Genomic DNA, 25,731 nt, shown 5'->3' with positions numbered 1-25,731 from the left:
CCCCCATGGGATGGTGTTTTTCATATTAAAAGCCTCACTATTTTTCTTCCATATCATTATGGCCAGTTAAATGTTTGTTTCATCTGACACTGAACACTCCTCCAAAAGACTAGGTTTTCATCCTGGTGATCACCTGCAAACTTCATTCTGCCTTTCCTTATGTCAGTCTTGGCGTAGGGTCTTCTTCCTGGTGTGACAACATTTCAGGCCATGACAATGTAGGACTCCATTAATGGTACCTGATGCCTCCAATACCTTCACCAGCTCCTTTGTTATCAGTTCAATCTCTTGGACCAAAGTATGTTCATCCCATACATAAACTTTTGTCTTCAACTGTAAAACACATTTGGGGAGTATTAGTTACTGCTTATTACTAGCATCTCACAAAAACATGTTCCTTAAAAACTGCTAAAATATTCTACTTAATAGTCTACTTAATAGACCCAGTCCTTCCTGAAATGTGTACCTCCTCCCTGAACTATGCAGTGCCTGTGTTAATGCTATATAACATTGTTTGTGCAGTTGATTGTGGTACCTGCAGTTGTTTGCAAATTGCTCCCTCTTTCTTCTGAGGTCTTGGGTTGCCTGGATTTTCCTGCGGTATTCAGGGCAAAGGCCCTGGCTCTACAAGTAGGCCCTTAAATTAACTTTTATGAAAATCCTTGCCACATTAAAAAAAAAAAAATTACCAACACCAATTAGCAGCGATTGTGATTTTATTAGGTCAGAGTCCTTCAGGTGTTTTGCAGAGTTTTCTGGGGTAATATACGGTAATTAAGGCAGTAATGTTTGTCAAGGGAAAATTGTGTGCTACTTTTTATAATTAAGAAGCTTAAGGACAGTAAAAGTGCATCAGTGGTTTCTAGTGTGACTTTCTTTGTTTCCTGAGGGTCATAAAAACTCAGGCTGGTGACATCTTGAGTAGCAATAGAGATGTTTCTCTTTGCCATATGACAATTAAATAAACGGGAAGCCATTTATCAAGCTCACTACATATTAATGATAGATTTGATAAATATGACTCTCTTACTGGTGACCCTGGCACTTTAAGTCTGGTGGCCACCTGATGACATCCGAGTGGAGTCACCTGGATGCTACTTTTTTCTGCTAGATGAGCGTTCGGCCGGGCATATCCAGACGCTGGCTGCACGATGCAGATTGAGCATGAGGTGATGAATGCCAGATAGCCGGGTCCACATCTGCTGTCCATCTTAAATGGACAGTCTAATGTCCATGACAGCCTAATGTCCATGACATTGGACTAATCTAAAGTACTTTGTCTGCTCTGCAGCAGTAGCTGCCCTCGTCCTCCATGTTCAAACTATTCTTGTCACTGATTGGCTGCTTGAACCGTGAGTGCTCCCATTGAAATTAGTTGGAAGACTTTCCACATAAGCACACGGAGGGGACTGCAGACCCCTTGCACATAGTGTTCTCCCGAGCCAGACTGGAGATGAGTGTATCAATGCACGGAGCTGTGTTCACATCTCCTGCATCGCATTTAGCTATGGGGTGGGGAAACGGCAAATACGTACAGGAGATTCTGCTGAATCTTCTCAGGCATTTGCAAAATGGAGCACACAAAATTTAGGGACCACACAGCTATCATTTGCATTAAAGTTCACATGATGGCTGAAATATCCCTTTCCCGAGAGGTCAAGCCACTTTTATCTGGGCACTTAGCAGGGTTTGCAAAAAAAAAAAAAGAATGGATTTTATAAGGGGTAAGGCAAGCCACACGGAGAGGAAGGAGAATGGGTGGAGAGTAGCTGCACTGGATGGAGCCTGATCGAGATGTGGATAAGGTCAAGACACTACCCTGGAGCTCTGGGGAAGTTGGAGACTTTAGGTGAAACCCGATGAGTTCCAGGGTATTCTGATACATTATTGATTTTGATCTTACTGTTAAAAAAGTATTCAGACTGAAGTCTCAATGCACCAAAGCCTGAATTCTTTAAAAAAAAAAAAAAAAAAAAAAAAAAAAAGAAAGAAAGATATAAATACAATGCGATTACTGTCTTGTACGGTGTAAATTTGCCCCCCTCCAATATCTTCTGTTCTTAGAATGTTTCTGTTTTAATTTCCATACATTTCTTTGATGAAACCTTTTGTTGCCACGCACACATTGGCACGCATTTGAATTCTATACAGAGTTTAGCACAGCATGTGTTGAAATATATGTTCTGGAATATCCATCGCTATGATTCATGTATAGCTGCAGTGTGTGCCAAACCAGATGGACCTTTGATTTTGCCACATTTAGTCTGGGCATGCCAGAATCCAAAAGTTCTGAAACGGTATTAAATTTCATACTAAAGATTATAAGCAGGGGGATGGTTTCTTTAGGAGATGGAATGTAGACCTAGAATAGATTTGATTCCTGTTTCAAGAAATCACAGTCGGATAAAAAGTAATTGTGTAGAAAGATCAAAAGTGCTTAGAATAGGATTATATTGCCTTTGTGTACAATACGTCACAGCATTTTAGCAGCTGTCAACTTGTGGTGTTAGAAAATATGTGGCATGGTTTCTGAAAATACTTGAACTTATATAGACCAATAAAGAAAAACATATCAAAATGCCATTTTTAAGAGCTCCTGGATGAAAGAAAGAATCAGCAGGTTCTTCAACTAACGCATGTCAGACTTTTGAACAATGAGAGCTTAAATCAATCAGAAGATAAAAAAGCAGAATGAATTCAAAGAACTGAATAGGGTATTTAATATTTGTTACGGTGATAAGGGCCACTCAGGTGTAGGATTGTGATATGAATCACGTAATGACCACCCAGAGGTGTAGAACAAAGCCACCACAATAGCTTGACATTTAAGGCACACAAGCACTGCCAAACCCATTAAAAGGGAATCCTAACAGGGCCAGGCTAGAGATGGTCGGGCAGCCCTGGTACTTTAACGCTGTCAGCCATCTGATTTAGTCGGTGCTCATGTAGCGTGCGGCCAGCGTATGCGTTCTGCTTTTGGAGCGCAGATTGGGTAAGTATGTAGTCGTGTTGGCCGAAATCTTTGTGCATTAAGTACAGTGCTGTATACAGTAATGTGGATTAGCATGACTTGGTTAATGTCATTTTATTCCAATAAACTTCCATTATCTGCAGACCAGGAAGAGCCCATTGTTCGCAGCGGAGATATGTTGGTGATTTCCTCTGCTCAGTTACTACACTAAGGTGATTCTTTATAGCAATGTTAACAAAGTGCTGTTTATCAAATCACTTTCCTTAGTCGCTGTCTGGGTGGTCAGGACTGAATCAGTCTATTGTTTACTACATATGATAAGGTGCCTGTCTATTAACATGTCTGGAAACAATATTTTATATCATATTAATTAGCAGCTGGTTCTCCTAGCACCTCTGTGGTTGTATCTCAGAGTCAAATCCACATCAAATTGTTAATAAGACTGGGCGATTTGCCTTGGGTGAAAATGGATTAGGAGGAGGACCAAGCATTTTGGGGCTCGGAGTAATCATTTCCCAGTAGCAATGGGGCTAAAGCTGTCCATATAACGACCAGTTTGCAAACTGACAGAGACAGATGCAAGGACGCAATTTTAAAATTAGTGATTAGCCTTTCAGGTGGAAATTATCTCTGCCGCTCTAACTGTATTTATAACAACAACAAAAAAAATAGTAAAAAAAAAGTTGAATATAAATTATTTTGGGTTTCGAGAAAACATTTTCCATAGACTCGTATGAGAAGCCAACACCACATTTGGTATATTTTATCGTATAAATAATTTGTCAGCTATAACCCAGTGCCTTCCTGATAATCGACTGCAAGAACCCTCTCTTTGGACAGAAGTATTTTTTTTTTTTTTTTACTATTTGCCTTGGGAAGACCATCTGAAAAAGTACTTAAAAGATTAGACAAAGCCAGGCTGAGTTTAAAGCCATGTAAATACCGTTTATATTTAGGTCATAGGGTTGGAAAAGGACAAATGCATGTAAAAAGTTAAACTGGATAACTGATGATGAATATAATTAAATTTTTTAGTTTTCATTATTGCTTTTTTATATCACCTTGACCAAACCAACAACCTAACAAAGGTTTGACTCCCAAGTTTAGCTGTTCCCGACTGTATAGTTTATTAACCAGGTGAAGCAGCCGATTCTCTCCATCTTATGGTTAGAACAGCATAGCAGGACCTTGCAGAATAAACCGTACAGCTGTCACTCTTTAAATTAAAACGTTGACACAGGTTTAAACCAGGTCCAGACTGGCCCTCTGGCACTGGTCACTTACCTTTACCACCACTCACGAGGCAGATTTGGTTATTTAATGGACAGCTGCTGGCGGGATACACACAGCCACTCACTAAGTGTAAGAGCTTAGCATGTACATTATACGATGGAAAGTATATGGACACCTTTACAAGCACGCTGGATATGTGAGTGTGTGTGGTCTACAGATTCATAGCTGAGCTGTTACTCCAAGACAATTCCACTTCCCAATAAGAGCAGTTCACCGGGGCAAACCTAGCGGGGCAGAAACTTCATTTGTTAAGGTAAGCCTGTGGAGCATTTCTTTTTAAACAACAATACAGATTTACATGTAAAAATTTGAAACATAATGCTCTGAAAATAAGAAACACTCATACTGAATTTATTTTATTTTGCTTTTAATTTTCAAAAAAAAATAAAGAAATTACTGTCATTAGACAGGAATGCATGAGATAGAAATGGCTCAAACATCTTCACATGAAAACACACTTATTCAGATTTCATTCACAAGTTTTTTTTCCGAAAACATCTACAGTTAAACAAAAGCTCTTTCCATTCATAAAAATCACATAATCATCTCTTAAACAGTAGTTGCCAGTACTTTAATAATGTAAGGCTTGTTGCATTTTTAGAATTTGAAAAACCATACAAAGATTTTTTTTATTATGGCAACTTAACATTTAGAATTTTAACACCCCCCCCCCCAAAAAAAAGTATATCTGTGTGTTTAGATACCAATATTTTTCCTACATTTAACCAATGGGTTCCTCTATATCGTTTGATTGTAATGGTTCTTATTTAACGCCTGAACATTCTGAAGACTTTACTGAAAAATACAAAGTACAGAGAACGACTTAAAACACACTATTTGCTTGGAATCTCTACATCCCTTCCTCTAGAGTTTGAGGCATTTTAGGAACTTTGTAAACAAGAGACAAATGTCTACAGCTTTGGATACTTGTATGTGTATACATTGGTATGCATATATACACATACAAATACGAAGTTATACATTTTATATACACACGCACGCGTACACACACTGCCATGTTACCTCGCCACGGATACATACGTTTGTGTACATTATCTCCTTTGGGCATCCACTGTAATCTTCTCACTATGTGACTAGATACCTGATCTCTAGCAATACTCCTGAGTGTTTACTAAAAGGGAATGCCAGTTATGATGCACTTTGGAATGGCGCAATCACGTAAACGCTTGCACACTTTTTAAGACTTCGGAATTTTACCAAAAAATGTCTGAGCTTTCCTAAAAACGGTAACAATGCAGAAAAAAAAAAATCAAACTGTTTTCTGTAAATAAAATATTGAATAGAAATTATTTTTTTTTATTTTATTTTTTAAGGAGATCTGGTGGGCAAGATATGTAATTTTATTAATAAAAAATGTTATAAGATCACAGACAGCTTTATTTATTAGAAACCTGTATTTTCTATGATTAGAAGGAAAATGAATCGTTTAGTAATGTCAAGCACCGTTTTAGTAATTAGTGAAATTTTTGCGTGCTCTGTGTTCTGTCCCACCACCCGTGCATTTGCTTCAAACGCAGTGGTCTTCAATTACATATGGATTTATGTGATGTAAGATATCAGATCCCCTTTAAGAAGTCTTGGTCAGGATAAAGCTAGATCATAACAAACAAGCTGTTAGCTATATAGATGTTTATATCATAAAAATAGTTCAAGGCCGCTAGCAGCACTTAGGGCACACTTCATATTGCAAAAGTATCAAGAATAGTTGTAAGAAAATTGCATATGTGTTGACCAAAGTAGTGCCAAAAACAGACCGTTATATTTGTGTGAAAAATGTCCACTTTGAGTTAGCCTTTGTGTATATGCACCTAGGAGATGTCACTGTAAATTCCTCTGCTGTCTTAACATTTATATTGTGTTTCTAACTATGTCTTCAATCTTTATTGAACCCTTGTCCCTGCAAAATATCTACAACACACCACCTTGTGACATCAGTTCCCGAACTCTATACAATCTATGTTCCAACTTTGGCTAGTTCTGGACATAGGCAGTCACGTCAGCCCACAGCGAAACTGTCCCAAATCAAACAGATAAGGTATTGATTTTCTGCCACTTTCCTGATAGTTTAAACCCTCTTCCCACTATGAAAGCTCACACACCAGATAGAAAAAAAGATCACCCCGCTTTACATTGTTAAGACAACGGTGAATCATCTCCTTGGGCTTCGGTTATGGTAGGGGAGTCAGACTGCTCCTCGCCGATCTCACTTGAGGGCCCTTGACCATTTGAATCAATTGGCTCTTGAAAGCTTTCTTCGCTTTCAACCTCATTTAGATTTTCGGTGTGATTGTCAACCTCTTCTATGTTCTCTGCTGACGCAGGAGGCTCTTCAGGAGACTTCTCCATTTCGTCCTCATTTAAAGGTTCTGGGGGTGATGTGGGGGTGCTTGGCACGACCTTTTCACTTGCAACTGGTGTGTTAGCTGCACTACTATCCACTATATTGTCATTCTGCGAGAGAGACACTTTTTCTACGAGCCGCCACTGCATGATGCTCATGTCTTTTCCTCCCGTTGATATTAGATGGCTGTCACTGTGCGTAAAGCTGACGTTGGTTACGTGACTACTGTGTGCACTGTATTTGTGGCTTGGAGCCTGTTGAACGGGGAAAAAAAATGTGCAATTATAAGCGAACGTTATTACTCAAAGACAAATGCAACATTAAAGCACATTCCAGTAAGCGGATGACGAATAACTTCCACTTCTGTTTATTATTAAACATTTTGATGACACGACTTGTTAGTCGCTGCAGGACAGCAGAGGGCAAATGGTTTGATCCAAATGACAAAAGTTGGGCACCGTCAACTTCATAGTCCTTATCCTGTAATTATACATGGCTGGGACATTGATTACTTTGGGGTCCTGCAAACAAGTAATTTCAGCGTGGGGGAACCATAGTACAATAGTTCCGTTTCAACACATTATGATATAGGAAATGAGTGGCAAAGACAGACTTCTGTGTTACGATGACTATGTTCCCTTTTTATTGTTTTTAACTGTTAAACATAATGGATTCCAGTAACTTTCAGTATGAATGTCTCAAACTGTTCCTGGTGTCTATAAAAGTTCTTACCTTTGGCTTGGAGCAAGGATACTGAAACAAGTGGACCTTACAGAAGTCGTCAGCAAGGGCAATCACTTTCCTGTTGTGAGATCGCACCAGGGCATTAATATCTGTCCCATCAGATCCTTCAGGCCACACTCCTACCAAGTAAAAACAGATATTATAATGCATCAACCTAATTTTCTTTTCCACCTCACACCAAGCCATTAAATACTCGTATAAATCATTTACAGCAACGTTTACAGTATTATTATTTGAGGGGGAGAGAGAATGATCCTTGTTGATATACAACTCCTATACGTTTACAGAGTAACAAGGTGACAGCTATGCAGTGTTTTAGGTTTTCAGTCTATCAAAATAAAAAAATAGAAAGAACTCATCACTTACCAAACACATGAAATCCTAGAACACAAGTGTAAGTTGCCCAATCAATGTCCTTGCAATCTGAGCGATTCCGGATCAGTTTACAGCCACTTGGAATGTCCCCTAAAGCACAATGCAAAAATTAGAATGCAAACGATCAGAAATATTTTATTCCCATTACTAAAATATAAATACATTATATATATATATATATATATATATATATATATATATATATATATATATACACACACACACATACATATACACACCATCTATTTTCTAAAACCTTTAATAACAAAGGTTACATATAGTGATATGGAAGAATACACCAACTTGTGCCTAGACCATGCAGATCCAAAAAGTGACCAATAGTGCCAAGAAGTATAACTCTTTGGTGCCGATATATTAAATGTATAACTCAAATAGGATACTCCTCAAACCCTACATCTTACTGTGAAATGTAAAGGCCCACAACCAAGCTTATTATGGCAGAGAAAAGCCATTTGATATTCAACCACATCCAACTCAATACACAAGAGGCCTTGACATGAAAAGCATTTTAGGGTGCTGTATACTTACAGTATAATATTTCATAGTCTCCTGAGTTTGACATTATATATTTGTTATCCGGGGACCAATCAAGGTGTGTAATATAACTGGAATGTCCCTAGAAAATCAGAACAAAAATTAGCTGTTATTATACCAGAGAAATGAAACACACAGTAACTTTTAACACATAGTTGTTTTTATTCCAGTAGTGAATTCTCAGAGCAACGGGAATACATTATATTAAACGAGAGGCCGTCACGGAGCATATAAGCCGTTTTAGACTCAGGTAGTGTGAAGGACTAACAGACGAAAGTAGTTTGCTGTGACTGGATTTGGGGTCACTCCAAGGACTGCACGGGACCCTTAAGGAAGCAACACTTGGTAAAGAATGGGCATATATTACAGAAGACACTGTTATGTGGTTTATTGTGTTTTGTGGTATTAATAGAAGATGTGACCCTAAAGACTTCTCAATAAGAATTATCGCTGGGCACAAACAAGCAGAAGTCATTTAAGCTACCAATAGTTTAAATAAAAACAAATATTCCAGACTTTTAAATGTGGAGATAACCATTCATTTTTAATAATTTGGGGAACTCTCAGTCCAAACATGCACTTGACCAATAAAATATTACTAAAGCTTAGCTACAAGTACGTTTTTCAAATGCAACCGTTTTGTCATATAGACATGTTTCTAGAATGGAAATGTATGTATATTCCAAACATAACAAGTAAATCAGTACATATCAGATTTGTAAATTTCCCCAAAACCGTTAAGATTTGTTTCTGTGGCATCATCAGTTTTTGTCACTTTTTTCAGTTACTTACAGTGCACTTTCCGTATCGACTATATTTTCTTCCATTTTCCGAGACGTTGTAGACATAAATAAAGTTGTCATGTGAACCAACAGCAAGTAGGGAGCCATCTAATGTTAAAGAGAACATGAGAGCCATTAATCAATAATTACAAGCGTTAGAAATGGGACATTAGCGAGGGCACTACGGAGAATCGTTTACACCAGTCACCATGTGCACGATGGCAAATTGTTATTAATCACTAGTTTGAGGACGATGAGCATGGCAATAATAATGGCGTTAACAATTAATTCTGACATTTACTGCAGCAAACTTGTCCACATACTCTGATCTTACCAACTGAGTATCGCATGACTGAGAGCTGCTCGTTTCCATCTGTATGTATTGAAACAAGATCTCTTGTCTCTGCGTCCAGAACGAACCACCTAGAAATTTAAAGAGCAGCCAACAAATACCAAGTATTTAACATTTGTGCTAGAACGGGGAAAACCCCCCCCCAAAACTTTCAAACAGTATAATGAGACATTATCTGCAAATAGCGGATTAACTGTTTCTGCAAATGTAGGAAACCCTGGCCCATTGTTTCGTCCATTTCCCAAATTTGAGATTTATGATTTGGACAGAAAATTGTTCCTGCATGCTGACAAACGCATCTAGTAGAACTGCCGGCGTACAGAGATTTTGCATCACTATTACCGTGGTAACCGACTTTTCCGGTTTCAACAGTTAGGTACTGGATTTTTGTTACGGGAGATGTGCTGTACTACTACTAGAGTACAGAAGATATCTCAGTGATCACCACACATAGTACTTAGAAATAGTAGGTGCATATTACACAAGTATACAAAACATAATATAACGCTCAGTGTAAAGTTTTCCAGCAGCTTTAGTCTTACATTTAGATGCAATTTTACAGTACATACAAGCACTGGTTTTCCTTACCTTCCAGAATGTGTTCCAATAGCTACTACCGTCCCGCTCGGATGGAAGTCTGCGCAGTGCCCGGTTTCCTGTTCAATGCACAAGGGTACAGCAGTTTATTTTACTCATATTATATTCACGCAAAAGCAGTCCATGTTACACAAACCAATATACATGCACACATTATGTAACATTTCTTAACTTGCACATACTTGCCAAAGGTATTGAAACTGCTATGTCTGGCATTATACTGTAAGATTATATATTGAAAGCGGACACCCAGTGGTGTCTCAACGCAGAGGCACACGGGTAGTTGCATGAAAGCAAGAGGTCACAGTATTAAAGAACACATACACATGAACACAAGATAATACTGGGAATAATGGTTTGAAATAACGACTTACATCCAGAAGTCTGGTCCATTCCAAAGTGTGGTCCACCGAGTTCCACAAACACACCTGCTTGTCTTGTGCACATGTTAACAGCAGATCTTTAAATGGATGTGTTGCTAGTCCCCAAAGTTCATCTGTATGACCCTACAAAATGAGATAATCCCATTAATATTATGTAGCTTAACCGATTAATTTATTATTTGGACAAAACACATCCTGTGGGGGAAGATTGATCCCAAAAATGAATCGTAAAACCTGTTACCTGAACTTCCACTTGGAAGCCATCATTAAATGTGCCTCGCAAAATAAAATTGCGTGATGTCCCAATTAAAAACTGGTCTGCTTTCCCCTCAGCCACAGCTCGAATAGTTCCATACTGATCAGGGACCTGTGAGAAAAAATAATTGAAGACACAAATGTTTTAAAGGAAGCAAAGCTATAGAGAAGAACAAGTCTGTCTGCAATATTCTGGTTTCCTAGAGTACTTCTGCAAAAGAGCGGAGTCTCGGGGACAGTCTCCTCCCCGTTCCTCCAATCTGAGGAGCGAGTGTGCCCGGAAACTCCATCCTTTCGCAGAAGTAGACAGAAGACAGTGGGACAAGTGGACCAAGACTTTAGACAGAAGAAAGGAGACAGGGGCACAGAAGAGGTCAACAGATAAGGTAGGCAGAATTAGAGAATAAACGAGAAATAAAACGGTAGGCCTATAATCGGAACAATAAGTTTTATATGCGGAACATCATGGGCAATAACCTGTGGGTGCAAGCACCTTGCAGACATACAAATGCCTATTTTTTCACACCTTACCTCTATCTCTCTTTCAGGGTTCAGATTATGATCCCACATGACGACTCTCCTGTCCTTTCCACCTCCAGTCAGTAGCATCCCATTTCTTAGCTGACAAAGTGAAAATACACTGCCATCATGGGCCTTAATTTGCCTACTTATCTGGTAAACACCTGTAAGGACAAAGAAATATAGCAAGGTATGTTTCATATATACGTTTATATGTGTAAACTAGGCTAGAATTTAGTACCACACATTTACACAATAACATCAAAGGTAATAAATAAGAATTAAGCAAACTCCAGCTTCTGTATTTATTGATTTGCTTTCGGTTTCTCACAGCTACAGTGAAGCCGCTAAGAATAAAACGTATTTTGCAAAGACGCAAGCAAATTCTTAGCAGAAGGTTTAGCAGAGGGTAGGATGTTACCGACATTTAGAAAGCAGCGGTGAGAATGTGTTATTTTTTTCTGCATACAATGATAACTTCTAACTTTTAGGGAATGTATCACAAAGTTATAGGATAGCAACACAGAACTTGGCAGCAGATCAGAGTCATGTGTCCTGTCTAGTCTGCCTGTTTTCCTGCGTAATCAGTCCTTGGTCTTGTGTTGGGTTCAGGATAGCTTTATGCCTATCCCACGCATGTTTAAAATTAACTCACTGTTGGGTCTATAAAACTGGTATTTTGTTTCGTAACGAGGCAGGACATGAGGCTTCTAATTGGTTTTCACGAAGACCTAAACTGAACCTGCATAATGCATACTTAATGCAGCATGATCTCTAACACTGTCTTCTAACTCATTTAACTATACATTATGCACGGCCAGCTCAGCCCTTCTTGCAGGAGAAGGTCTTTGGAGCTGGCCCTTCAGAATGCAGACTGATCATAATCTTTACGTGCAATGCCCTGGGGTCTAGTAAATTAACCCAAGCAAACATTTTTTTACTTCCTTTTAGTATAAAGTATAAATTAATTCAAGCATTTTTATGTAAGCCGGTTTTCCCTGATATTATGGATATTCACAGCTTCCTTCTCATTGTGCACAATTTGCGTTAATTTCCTGAGAGGGCGGACAATAGACACGTTTTCGTATAGGAAATAAATATGTTTTCCTTCCAAATTCTTCATTAAAGTTGCACTCAAAGGAAATCCAGACAGAAATAAAATACTGACCTCTGCGTACAGTTTACAATGTTTTTATTTGATGTGTCGTGGTGCAAAAACAGGAAGGACTGGCACACTGAAAATTCCTTTGGAAGTGACTAATAGATTTCAGTTCCCCGGCCCTGCCGCTGGAAGCCGGATACCCAGTGCCCCGTTTAACCAATTCTCAAAGAATTTATACCATTGCAAATGACATTTCGTAACGATCTAAATTCATGTAATGAACTGGATATTCCCCGTGTGTCTTTAGTACTCACACCTGTGACCCTTTCAAGCGTGTGCCAACACATTAATTAGAATACACCTAATGACTCAGTGATGCTATGCTTGCAAATATCGCTTCTAGCTTTCAAAACAATTGTACGCAATGCCAAATAGGGATTTAGGAGCAATTAAAATATTAGGAGTGGTAGAACGCGGCCTGTAATAATGATGCTAACTGCACAGGTTAGGAGACACCACACCTATTTGTGTTACTTTACAGTCTAGTGTTCTGTAATTGTGATGTGTGTTCTTTAACAATTTATACCATGGACCAACAATATGCAATGATGCGGTGATGCATCGCTTCTCCCATGGGGTGCCTCGATAGGTAATACAGAACGTGTTAAAGCGAAATGGTTCACGGCAGGGGTTGTGCCTATGCCATTACAGATTGGCTCATCGATACAGTAACACTTACCTTTAACACCTTTACCAGCGGTGGATTCCACAGGAGTTTTACTCCAGATTAAGATCACGCCGCCGGAATCTCCAGCTAGCACATCTCCATTGGATAAAAATGCTAAGCACTGCACAAACTTCGGTTTCTCGTATTTCTGAAAGAAAATGGATTTTATACAGACCATGCCCTGCGTAGTTAAGGCAAAACTATCCAAAACGTACATTTCTGTGCAATGTGACTAAAATTACGAATTGTGAGACTTGTGTAATATGATGGTGTTGTAGAAATCATTAAAATAATGAACAGATACTACACAGTACAACTGTAGTATATAACAAAGAGAATGACATATGACAGGGAGGAAAAGCACTGGAGGTTTGCAAACTTCTTAAAAGGAACAGTCTGGGATTTTTTTTTTATTTTTTTTTTTAAATACCCAGCTGAAATACTGCTCAGTGCTTATTCAAGTAGTGATAAGTGAAGAAAATGGCACCTTAAATATGTAAGGTACCATTTTATTATTAACACTTGGGTGTATCTCAAATTGGTTTAATATATTGAAGTAGAACATCTCTCTATGGCATTTGGAAATGGCTAGCCTGCATCTGCATGTTATTCAATGTCCTGGCTATGATTTGGTTTATAAAAAGTACACATTTAAACTACATACCCCAAATATTCCTTGTTTTCTTGCCAAAGCGTTCCCAGTCCAGGTCCAGAAGAAGATGTGCGACTTGCCGCAGGTTACTATTGTGTTTGCATCGGTGGGATGGAACTCAACAGCCAGAACGACTTCATTTGTAGTCTGCGGGGAACATAATCAAACATTTAGCAGACAGTACCTTGTGATTATCTTAGAAACATGAAATAAATGCCAACAAAACAATAATTACAGCACAAGAAAACCATAATAATGTGTCAGCTAATGACCTGGCAAACAAGTAAAGGCAAGAAATACATTTCAGTTTATAAACTTGTCTTATGAACGCTTGCATGGATGTGAATGCAGTAAAGTTCATTGGTGCCCATGTGAAATGGAATATAATATGCATTTTACAGAGAAATAGGGCTGGAGTGTTCAGTTACCGGTAACATAAATAAATTCCTTACCTTAATCTCGGCCACTTTTGATTTCCGCTGCCAATCCCATACCGTGAGCATATGTTCATTGGAATCATCAATCACAGCTAAATGTACACCTGAGTCCTTGAAAGGGAGGATAACAAGCAGTGTATAACATGACAATAGAATATACAACGTGCCATAGTCCGTTCTGGGGGAGGTGGGATAGGTTAGAGGGAGGTTAATGAAATATAATGAAAAGATGAACGATCAGCCGTGTTTTGCTATATATTTGATTTTTTACTTAGGAAACTCTCTTTAAAATAGGGAAAGAGTTTCCATCGGATTTAAAATCCTTACTACGGAACATGTAAACATAATGTAATAGTGTAAGAAAATGTTTGAGTCTCTTGAAACTCTCCTCAGTTGGTCCGTGATCTATAGCGTCTCTATGGACAAGTGGGGGGGGGGGGAAGACAGACCATCAGAGGTGGCGAGATCGGTTATACCACGAGTGAGATGAAGCCCTTTACAGTGATGCCATGATAAAAGAAAATGCAATTATGACTCAAATGAAGAATTCACTGTATAAAACTTTAATTTATAAGATGTTACAAATGTTATTACCGCTTTTGAGAAATCCAAGCATCCAACTCCGCGCTCGAATGTCCCAAGACCAATGACTTGCAGAGTGGAAAGGCTCACCGAGTCCCAGACTCTTACATGGGGCTGCAACGGCTGTGGGAGGGGGGTGTAGATTAATACAATATAGCTGTAAACATTAAATAGCATCTGTGATATTTTACACTTAATAAAAAACACTTCAGCTAAACACAAAGTCCTAATTAAGACGGCTGGGAAAGGGAGAAGTTGCAACAGCTTTAAATTGGCTCGAGCAGCGTTAAAAATGTTTCTTCTGCTAAAAGCCGTCAACTCAGCAGAAATCTCCATCGACCTTCAGCTTATTAACATTAAAACGCGACCATCAGAAACTATTAAACATTCTCTCGCAAGGACCACACGATGAATACGTCTTAAACATTTTCACAAGCACATAGTACATTAACCCCTCGTTGTAATAGGCCAGATTGCACTCTGGGAAAGGTGAAGCATCGTCAAGACGTTACTATTCGATGAGTCTCTAGAGACATACAGAACTAATCCACACTTAAAGACTGAATTCGATACTCACTCTTCCGTCTTTGTCCACCCCAGCAATCTGTCCTGTTGCAATTCTTATTTTGTCAGGATGAACGGCAATGCTGTTTATTAAAGGATAACACGTTATTTACATGTCTTTTTCAACCTGTACTCCTCAGGGAACAACAATATGGCATAACATGTTATTTTAATCATATAAGTAATAAAGAACTGGAACTTACACAATCTACATTGAATATGGAGTTTCACAATCAAATGTCTAGCAATAAACAACTGTAACATCTTACAGACAGGTACGTGCTGCACTTACTCTTAAGTATTTAACGCGTGTTATATGTTATAGTGAATGTAACTTAATTTTCACTCTCCTGCTTTTAGAATAACATATAATATAAAACATACATCCGGATCCCTCGTGATCTGGAGAATCGTTTGACAGATACGTTCCAAGCCGCGTTCTTACCATTTGACGCAGTCTGTGTGACCCAGATAATGCCTCTGAGTTCTCTCTTCATAGTTGAACAGAACTACAACGGAAGCTATGAAATATACAATTTCTCCAGTAGGCAGGAGGTAAACATTGGCTCGACAGTCTCTCCCCCGATAACCATATCTTTTTACATTTCAGTCAAGATAATAACAGGTGCTTTGTTCAGTCGTAATAAAAAGGTGTGTTTGCAGATACAGAATTCTTACAGCATGGCCCATAATTCTTTCAAATTAGTATTTTGCTTCTACATGTAAAAAATAAAATGAACCTTTTGCTTCCCCCCTCAAGCTACTTGTCGTGAATCCTTGCACCCGTTATACTTACCACCAGTCAGACCCCTGTGCGTATGCGCAGTAAACCCATTAAGTCAGGTATTATGTTTCCCACATGTTAAATGAATGCATACAAAACCACATACAAGGCATGTTTGTATGCATCTATTTATTATTCAGCGGGGGGCTTCCTGGGATGAGACAGACCTCGCTGCCAGGGAGAAGAGAAAGGGAGAAGACTGCATGTTCTTCAGCCAAATATCAATGCCTTTTTGGTGAGAAATGGGGGAAAAATAAAAATTAGACAAACTTTTTTTCTTTTCATTTACCCCATACTTTAAGGCATAGACTGCCATATGTATTCATTAAAAGCTGCCATCAAGCACAAGGAGACGCAGCGATATCTCCAGGTAAGCCGTTTGTGGTGAGAATAAACAAATACTAAAGCCTCTTGGCATCCTGAAACAGACGTAAAACTGAAAATGTCAAGGATACACCCACTCCAGTTTTAATTTCTCCGGTGGCAACTCTGTCCTAATGTCATCATAATTCTCCACACCTGAAGGAATGAACATCGTGATCGGACGCCCGCGCATGAACATCTTGATATAGTCTCCATCTGCAATAACAACAGGTTATTCATCATCAGAAGGGCAATTATTACTCATCAAAAATCAAACTCCCCAATCAATGATTATAAAGACTTTCCAGGTATAAAGTAAAGATGTAGAAAGATCAGAAGAATTTAAGATTAAATAAGCAACATGTGTTTAGAGACACTTTATGTGAAGTGACCCACAAGCCACCATCGATGAGATGATTGAGTGGTCCAGGGGGTCCTATCTGGGAACCAGCAGCAATACTACAGAAGACACACAAATAAGGGTCTCAGGTGAGCTGTGGTTTTGTGTTCCATTGTTCTTCCATTTAGGATTAAAAGAACTGGATTGAGAGAAGGTTTCTGCATGAGAAACCAACTAAAAATCCAGCCACAGTCTAGGTTCTAATGAAATAAGGGAACCGCACAACAAAACGTGTGGCACAAGAAGCCATATTTTTCTTGGAAAGCCATCACTGCAATTGTAGTTTCCCAACAATTACCAAGATGCTGAAAATTCTTTGTATCGAAGAGATTGAGAAGCTGTATTTCTCAAAACATTGCCAGGCTCGATACCGACAAGCAAACCGTTGTAAAAGGATCTAGTATGTATGTTAATGAAAATCTTTTAATTAAAGGCTCTAGTCCAAATAGTATGAAAAACTGTGTACACAAAAGAAGACACCATGTTCATTATGCAGTCTGAATATGCACCCGATCGCCTCTCTGCACGGCTGCTCTCCCAAACGTAAGCTGTAACCCAATAGATACAAAACTGCAACTTTTTATTAAATACTAAAGCTGTTTTTTTGTTCTGTACCACATGTACTAAAAATGTGTGTTTAGACTACTCTGGAAAGATTCTGGAACATAGACAAACTGCCCAGGGATAATAATAAAAAAGTACAAATAGAAATGAAACAATACAGACGGAATATCAATGGATTTCTCTAGTGCTGGGTAGGTATAGCTTAAAATGGCTATTGGTTTTCCAAATTTCTGTTTGTATATAACATATGCTGACTACCTGCATAATTGACACCAAAAATGTTAAAATACATTTATACCTGTGTATTAGGTAAAATACTGTTTTAGCATCCCACTGTGTAGGTTTTCTTTAAAAATACATTTTTCTTTAAAATGGCACCAAACTTTTAGGGTGCGGCCTATATTGGAGCCAATATGGTGAGTGTGAGTGTGTATATTACAGCGTACACAGTTTATACCAGCGGAAGGTCTGACTGCCATCTAGTTAGTTGTGAATAAAGCAGCAATGTCATATAGTGCATTTAGAAAAATAAATCTATGAAAAGAATAATAATAAATCATTGAATCGCTGTATCCTGGATGAAGAATTTAAAACAAAGAACTCACCCTAGAGTTATATTTTATAGCCTTAGCTGGCATCGGAGCAGTTCTGTTTAAATAATCAAGGGGTAAGCCATTATCAAAAATATGGAGGAATGTTTCTATTAATTCCTCACCATATGAGGTTGGTATTATAAATGTTTTATGGGTTATGCATTTAAGCGGTTATGCCTTGAGATGTAATCATAAGTATTATAAAAGTTACTAGTAGCAAAATTAAAATATATTGCATACTTCTCTTTTACCAACTCCCTATAACCACAAAAAAAAAAAAAAAACGTTTCAATCATAACGCATGAAAAGAGATTGTGCCAGAAAGCACAGATACCATCGCTGTCTGACCTAGTGCTTTAAACTTGTCTGTCAGCAAATAACCCTCATATTTTATGAAATTAAGAACCTCAACGAAAGCAGGGAGACAAATCTAGTGATTTTCCAAACCTAAAACTTAATATAGGACTTAGGTTATCAATAAGAGCATTTCTACCAACAAAATATATGGATGATATTTGAATGGTGGGGTGTGTGGGGTGTGTGTGTGGGGTGTGTGTGTGGGGTGTGTGTGTAATATATAAATTACACACACGAAAGTAAAAGAGCACACCAAGTATTTCTGCTGAACACTTTACTCATTAGTATTATGGATACAAACTCTTCCCCCCGGATAAAAGCCCTGGGGAAGGGCTGAAACGCTGAAATTGTATCTACAACACCCACTATGTATGAAGAAGTCTCCTGTCTTCAGCAGAAATCCTAGGCGTACCTCTTTTTACTTTCTGCTGTGTGCAGTTTGGTAGGTTTTTGTGTGCGGGGTTATTTGTACCATTATATGGTACACATACATAAATATATATTATACACACACCAGAGGTACTACTACTTTAATGTCTTCCAATAAAATAAATTCTGGTTGGCTCCTAATGGATTGAATCCCAACTGGATTTAAATCAATATGGTTATTTAAAAGATGAGGGCAAACAACTTGGCGAAATCTGGAAAACTAACTTTTCTTGTCAAAACCACCACCGAGAATCTGGTATCAAAACAAGTTTGAGATTTCCGAAAGTGGACAAACAGAAATTGACAATAAAATATATTTAGAAAAAGAATTCACACGGAAAATCTACATGTAGAGTTACTAATGATTTGCAGGTGTGTTTACAGAAACTGCACCATCTGGAGCTACCATATTAAGTGGAATTTATACGATCTTTTTAAACAAAAAGGAAATTGTATTTCTTTTTTTTTATTAAATATAGAACATGAAAGTAAAATGAAACAAGCAAATCTGTCAGTGTTCTGCTTGAGTTAAGCACTTAACCAAACCGTTCTATTACAGACACAACAAAGTTGATCCGTCTGAATTTAATGACCAAGATGTGGCATTTGTTTGACAAAACAGCGAACGACAGCACACGCTTCATTCGACCGACCCGACGTACATTCGCTTCTATGGATTAAACTCCCCTGCATATCTTTACATGTGGACATCTGGATTTAGAATGCTTGGTCTTGTGGGATACAACTGTATTACATTTCAGAATGAATGATGGAGCAATCATTCCAAAAACTTTTATACAAATTTTGGAATGTATTTGGAATGCACAAAAATGTATAGATCATGTATAAATGTATAGATCAAAAGGTGAGAAAAAGGGGTGAGAATCACTCTGAGGCATAACGATGGCTATCTAGATATAAAATACTTATAACATTTCCTATAAATACAATAATATATATATTAATTGCAACAAACAGCAAAACGTATGGTAAATACATCATGAGTTTAGCATAATTATTTTTAGACTGTAATGTAGGGTTATTATGAAAAGTGTATCAATTTTTTTATTGATGAACATGACAAAACTAGGTATGGCTTGTCTTTAGTATTAAAATTATTTTAACACCGGCTGTGTCAGTTAGATTGCACTTAACCCTTCTGCATCACAAAAAAAAATATATATATAAATTCATACAAATCATGAATCCCATTTTAAGTCAAAACTGTACAAACAGAAAAAAAGTTAGGAACAAGTAAAAAATTTGATCTGATGTAAACTGTGACATTGAAACGATTTAACATGCACAGACAAAAACATGCATCGATTAGAAAGATTGCGTGCTAAGCCAGAGTTTGCAAGTAGGATAAAGCGAGTATGTCTGTAAAGAATTTAAGAGGGATTGAGTCTGCCAAATAGAAAAATATACGTCAAATTCTGTCAGTGGTAGCCAGCAGATCACAGTAGGAATAAAAAGGAAAAAATGTCAAAAACATGATTATTTGTACCTTTTAAGAGCACATAAAGCTTAATATCTGCAAAGGGTCAGGGCCAAAGGGCTTAACAAAATTACCCAACAGGGCACTACGGATTTGCAGAACTGCACAAACTGTAAAGATCGTTTTGCTAAACTATTTAACATACATGTTTAGTGAAAACCACCTCTGTATGACGTTGCTTCCTTCAGTAGGGTAATGCGTTAAGCATTTTTTTTTTTGCAGTAACAATGTTTTCATAATCCCGTTTTTTCCAGTCCTTTCTATCTTGCCTACAATGAGGCACCCAAATCAAGCGTTTGAATATATTGGACTTAATCTATGTAAAGCTTGCAAAGATCACTTAACTGTAATTAAATACAAAACAGCACCAGAACAATGTGCTTTAAAGCGTGAAAGCTGACTTATCGCTATAGCAACCAACAGAATGGTTCCGATGGCTTTACTATCTAGTGCCTTAACCGTGACAGGGGACTGGACGCGAGCGCCTATAGTTCCCAATACCATTAAACACCAGCTACCCCCTGTCCTATAGGATGAAAAAGTTAAAAATAGGTCAATCAAGTAAGTTATTGACCGGGTAAAGATGGTTACCAAACGCCAGCCAGCAACAACAAAGAGAACATCTTCAAATTGGATGACCCAGAGGTTGCAATGAACACTTTTATAACTAACTGCAGCATTGGAAACACTGTTCATAGTACTCTTCAATACCCAAAGCCCCAAAAATTATTATTTTTGTAAAATTGTGCTTCATTTATTTATTTTTGCCACGAACACTTGTCACGTGACAGAGGCACCTACAGGGTGCTGCCACAGAAGCTGCAAAGGCTCTTTACACATTTCCGATTCTCATATTACACCTTTAGAAAAATAATCATGGTAGCTTTCGAAGCTTGAAATGGAATAGTTCATAAAAGATTCGATGCTGGAAAAAAAAAAATCACAAGCTTTGCAACACTACTGGAAGAAGCAACGTGGTACAAAGTGAAAGGACGTTTAAAGAGGTGAGAATTTAAATGTTACTTCGTAAAACCTCTTTTTTCATCACAACTGGCAAAGGAGTTTTCGCCCCCGTGTAAATCAACGTCTTGGCATAATATATTAGAGCTTAACAAAAGTGATTCTAATGCAAAGTATGCCAAGTACTCCCCCATAAATGGTATGGTCCAACAAGTAGGGACATTAAAGGGACTGCTTTAAGTCTACTTCAAACTTCACACTTGCGCAGTCTGATGGGATTCCAGAAGCAGAGGGATTGGAGCTGCATGTGTGCGATTATACCGCCAATTTGCTCCCCCCCCCAATAGTGTAGAGAAAGTTCAGGGATTATTTGCCCAAACAGCACAAGCCAAAGGGAAGATCAAGAAAAAGAAATTTAGAGGAAGCCAAACTGCATTTAGCCTGAAGCCGAATCTTACCTTGGCTGTTTTTTTCCCGTGTGGACATTTTTGCTGGTTATGAGACAGAAGTAAAATAATTTGAAACTGCTGTATAAACACTATTTTAATCTGCTTAGCATGTAATCACGTAGCTAGATCTGAATTTATAATAATAATTGTAATAAAATAAAATCCATCAAGCAGCTGTCACAACATACACTACATAAGCAATGTATGGAGTCACAATTTGGGGGGGGGTTATTCTAGACACACCACATAAACAGTAGAAAGAAATGTTACACAAGATTTTTTTTTTACCTGGGCTGATGACAATATCTTTATGCCTGAAACAAAAATAAGTATTATTTTAGGTTTAAATGTTTAGCTGAAGAAGAAGAGTAAGCACTTAGCATGGTAGAGGGTGGTGGAACGGGTTCCTCATTGCCTCCACACACAGATACACAACGTAAAGGGAAACTACCATGAAAACATTCTCTGTATTTTCACGTGCTGCATAATCAATAAGGAACACTAAGATTTGTACATACGGAACACTTAGTTCTGTATATAAAACAGGAAGAATCACATGGAGGCAATAATATAATACTATTTTAAACTATATTATTATTTCATGGATTTGCACCACTAATACTTACTTTTCTGTTTTGGAAACTTTAGATGTTAGTTTTGACGTTGAAGATGCTCTCAATAACTTGTTCTTACTGTCATCAGAGTTATCCCATGTGTTGTGTGATTTTTCTATAGTAGAGCTTCTTTTCACGCTGAAAGAAAACGCCATAATCAAAACTTCAACCTGAAGCAAGCATGTGGTGGAAGAAGACAATGCTGGTGCTCCAAAGCGCAGATCCAAGGGTAAGGAGACAAGATTAGTCAACAAAATCCAGGCAGGGTAACCAAGAGGTCTATAACGGAGCAGAAGCATGCTATTTAAATAAAATAAAAACGTACGTGTTGTGAGCAATTTTTATTTATCTTATATTTGTGCCAACCGGAGCAACTTTCATTTAAAAAAAAACAAAAAAAAAAAAACAAAAAAAAAAAAAAACTTGTATATGGTGTGATATTCACACACAACAAGCGGAAATATGGACCATCAGCTGGGTAATGAAAAGCTGATTGGTAATAATGGGGGGTAATAATCAAGACCTCTTAAAATCCTGCCTGGAAGACTTTTTTAAATGGAAAAAAAGTCAAATAAATCTGGACGTTTTGAATTCAGAAGACGGACTGGATTAGAGAAAACATCATCCGCCCCTTAAAGTTTCACTCTTAATTAGGAGAGATCACTGTTGTATATTTAGTAAGCAGACATTTAGAACCACCAGACAGTCAGACAGAACAAAGAGCAGCACAATCTGATTACACAGCAGTTAAAGCAGGACGGGGACGCAACAAACCATTATAATGAGCACTCATGCACCAGTGGAACTCGGGAGACATTAGAGCATCTGGTTTAGTTTAGGAAGACTGAGGCACAAAAGTTGGACATCTGAATACAGCGTTTTTCTCACGGACGCTGGATATCATGAACGTTTGAGGAGGCATTTAAGGGTGTTTGGTGTGATTTTAGTAGTAGCAGATTAGTATAAAGACTTGTGAAAAATCACAAAAGCAGCAGAATGCTTTGACACCCAAGCAAAGGTCTGAAGCCATAATACTGAACGCAGAAAAACATGGTCTCATAGGGCAAGAGTTGTAATGATACAAGCTGAAGCTTCATAAAAAATATATCATACTAACATGTCTAATTCATGTAATAAAAAGGTATGGGTCTCCTTATAAGAGACTAGCGTTATATAGCATTTAGCTTAAAGAACAATGTAGTAAAAACTATACATGTTTCAATCTGCCTACATTTTTTTTAAAATTGTGAATTAATTTTCCACGTTCTGTTTATTTTTTTTAAAAAACATATTCCGCATTCTGTTTAGCGTGCGAACAAAATAATAGATTGAAAGCGCACAAGACTACAGACCCCTTCTCCACCTTTGTTTTGACATGTATTAATATAATACATATATAATGTATTAATATAATACATATAATACTGTTATATTAAATATACTCACTGCTGCTTATTGCAACAGTGCTAAGGAATCTACTAGTGTGATATAAATAAATGTCATGTCAAAAGACCACACCAGGAGGATTTAACACGTGGCAAACTGAGCTCCGTCTATCCTTTGCCGTGCGATGCACGCGGACGTGCCCCTATTTTGTGAAATGCAAAGCGGAATGGCTATGAATCCATGTCTAGTGCCCGATGGTGGACCTAGAGTATTCTACATAGGCTTCATGTTTATTTTGCACATGCTACCCGTTTATGTTTTCTAATAACCTTTTATCGCCGTTTAGCTCCAGATCAATGGGCTGTTCTTTTTCGTATCATGACAATTTAACAGCTTGGATGAGATTTTTAGAAGCAACTGAACAGAATTTACTGATTATCGCCGTTGTATGGCTTCAGTATTCTAGTCTCTTCATCTACTATTGTTCTCTCTATACTATTACATCGCTTGTCTAACTCCTGTCCAAATAAAATATATATATATAAAAAAGCTCATTTCAAAAATATGTAGAATTCCAGGTATCATTAAAACTCTTGCCGGCCGAACCCTCTGCAATTTAAAAACCTTTTTGTTGATGTTGGGTTCCTGTGAGTTTGGAGAGGCTGTGGGGAAGGTTGGGGAGAAGGAGACGCTTGATTTATAGGATTTGTCAGATTTTGATCATTTGCATTTGATTCCTCTTTCACGCCTTGGGGTTTTTCCTTCTTTTTCTCTGCACTGCTGCTAAAATAAAGTTAAAATAAAAATACACTTATAAAATCAGACCCAGTACATCAATTAAAAAGGAAAAAAAAATCCTTTGAGGGAGTTACAATTAAGTGAACACATGCTAGATCATTGAAACGGACTAGAAAAGACTAAAAAGTGGATGCTCAGGAACAGGCTATAAAACAAAAACAATATATATGTTTTGTGCTATACATAGAGACCATTTCTGACTATACACCAACAGAAGAAACACAACTTTTTATCCCTATCATGTCTGGTTAACAATGTAAGCTAGATCAATATAAACCATAGCTAATAAACCGTTGTGAAACTTAAAACCTGGTTACTGGCCTGATTCCATGGCCATAAAAACAACCAACCCTCCCCCCCACTAATCGGATATTTGTATAGCACAATCAGAAGCTCAGAGCGCCAGGCATGTCACTTCTTCTTCACAAACGTCTGATACGAAGCCCTAGAAAACATGATGACAAATGTGCACAGAAACGAGTCATTTTTATTTAAATATGCGTTCAGACGGCCTTTGTCCTTTTATGAGATGGCTGTAATTAAATTACTGAAAAACAGAATGATTGTTAACTGCAAGACACATATTAACAGTGAAAATACTCAAATAAAATATAGTGAAAATATTCAAATAAAATATTCACATTTACTATCAAATAATCCCTCCGTCAATAGAAAAATGCATTCCCGCAGCTGGTTATGGAAGATACGTGCATAATAAATATTATATATATATATATATATATATATATATACATATATATATATATATATATATATATATATATATATACATATATATACACACACACACACACACACACACACACACACACGCTATAGAATGCAACAGAAGGGGGAAAAGTGAGTAGAACAACTTTAAAAGAAGTACCACCCATAATACAAAACTAATTAAACCATACAGAACGAGAATGTTGCTACATACTGAAATAATTACATTTAAGACGGTATTTCTGAATATAAACTTCAAAGTATGTGTGCGTCGCCTACCTTTTTGCAGCAGATGCGAGCGTGTCTTTTCTAGCAATGGTGCCGCTATGGCCGGTTTTTCTTGTTCCAGAACTTCCATTTGTTATACAAGACATGGAGAGGGCTTCTCGCAACATCGGTGGACCTGGGATATAAATAGTTATTGAACTTTATTAAAAAAAAAAAAATACGTACGGTCATCTGTCAAAAAGACAGCAGAGCTATGACAATGTATACGATTGTATCGCTGCAGCAGTCTGTTGTCATCTTCAATGTTAAGCAGCCATCAATATTTTC

General features: G+C 37.7%; 1 protein-coding gene across 7 annotated transcripts in view; it reads right to left on the bottom strand.

Moving 5' to 3' along the window:
- Positions 1 to 4,614: 4,614 nt before the first annotated feature.
- The window catches only part of EML4 (EMAP like 4), a 56,088-nt gene continuing 34,971 nt past the window's right edge, over positions 4,615 to 25,731 (bottom strand). For 2 of the 7 annotated variants that reach the window (XM_053458562.1, XM_053458566.1), the window contains exons 3-24: positions 25,456 to 25,579; positions 24,274 to 24,432; positions 22,276 to 22,401; positions 21,938 to 21,963; positions 21,659 to 21,691; positions 16,492 to 16,615; positions 15,698 to 15,847; positions 15,266 to 15,335; positions 14,701 to 14,811; positions 14,122 to 14,217; positions 13,682 to 13,816; positions 13,030 to 13,165; positions 11,201 to 11,352; positions 10,656 to 10,781; positions 10,406 to 10,537; positions 10,023 to 10,090; positions 9,417 to 9,505; positions 9,093 to 9,190; positions 8,295 to 8,382; positions 7,737 to 7,835; positions 7,359 to 7,489; positions 4,615 to 6,880 (exon numbers count right to left, since the gene is read on the bottom strand). In XM_053458562.1, coding sequence (XP_053314537.1) covers positions 6,419 to 6,880; positions 7,359 to 7,489; positions 7,737 to 7,835; positions 8,295 to 8,382; positions 9,093 to 9,190; positions 9,417 to 9,505; positions 10,023 to 10,090; positions 10,406 to 10,537; positions 10,656 to 10,781; positions 11,201 to 11,352; positions 13,030 to 13,165; positions 13,682 to 13,816; positions 14,122 to 14,217; positions 14,701 to 14,811; positions 15,266 to 15,335; positions 15,698 to 15,847; positions 16,492 to 16,615; positions 21,659 to 21,691; positions 21,938 to 21,963; positions 22,276 to 22,401; positions 24,274 to 24,432; positions 25,456 to 25,579 — 2,735 coding nt within the window. In that variant the 3' untranslated portion in view covers positions 4,615 to 6,418. The remainder of the gene's footprint in view (positions 6,881 to 7,358; positions 7,490 to 7,736; positions 7,836 to 8,294; positions 8,383 to 9,092; positions 9,191 to 9,416; positions 9,506 to 10,022; positions 10,091 to 10,405; positions 10,538 to 10,655; positions 10,782 to 11,200; positions 11,353 to 13,029; positions 13,166 to 13,681; positions 13,817 to 14,121; positions 14,218 to 14,700; positions 14,812 to 15,265; positions 15,336 to 15,697; positions 15,848 to 16,491; positions 16,616 to 21,658; positions 21,692 to 21,937; positions 21,964 to 22,275; positions 22,402 to 24,273; positions 24,433 to 25,455; positions 25,580 to 25,731) is intronic. The other 5 variants (XM_053458563.1, XM_053458567.1, XM_053458564.1 and 2 more) reach the window with 5 other exon arrangements.

The sequence above is a fragment of the Spea bombifrons genome, chromosome 3 (genome assembly GCF_027358695.1).
Source record: "Spea bombifrons isolate aSpeBom1 chromosome 3, aSpeBom1.2.pri, whole genome shotgun sequence".
NCBI classification, from domain to species: Eukaryota; Metazoa; Chordata; class Amphibia; order Anura; family Pelobatidae; genus Spea; species Spea bombifrons.
The sequence above is the reverse complement of the archived record's forward strand: the minus strand, read 5'-3'. Positions and strand labels throughout refer to the sequence as shown.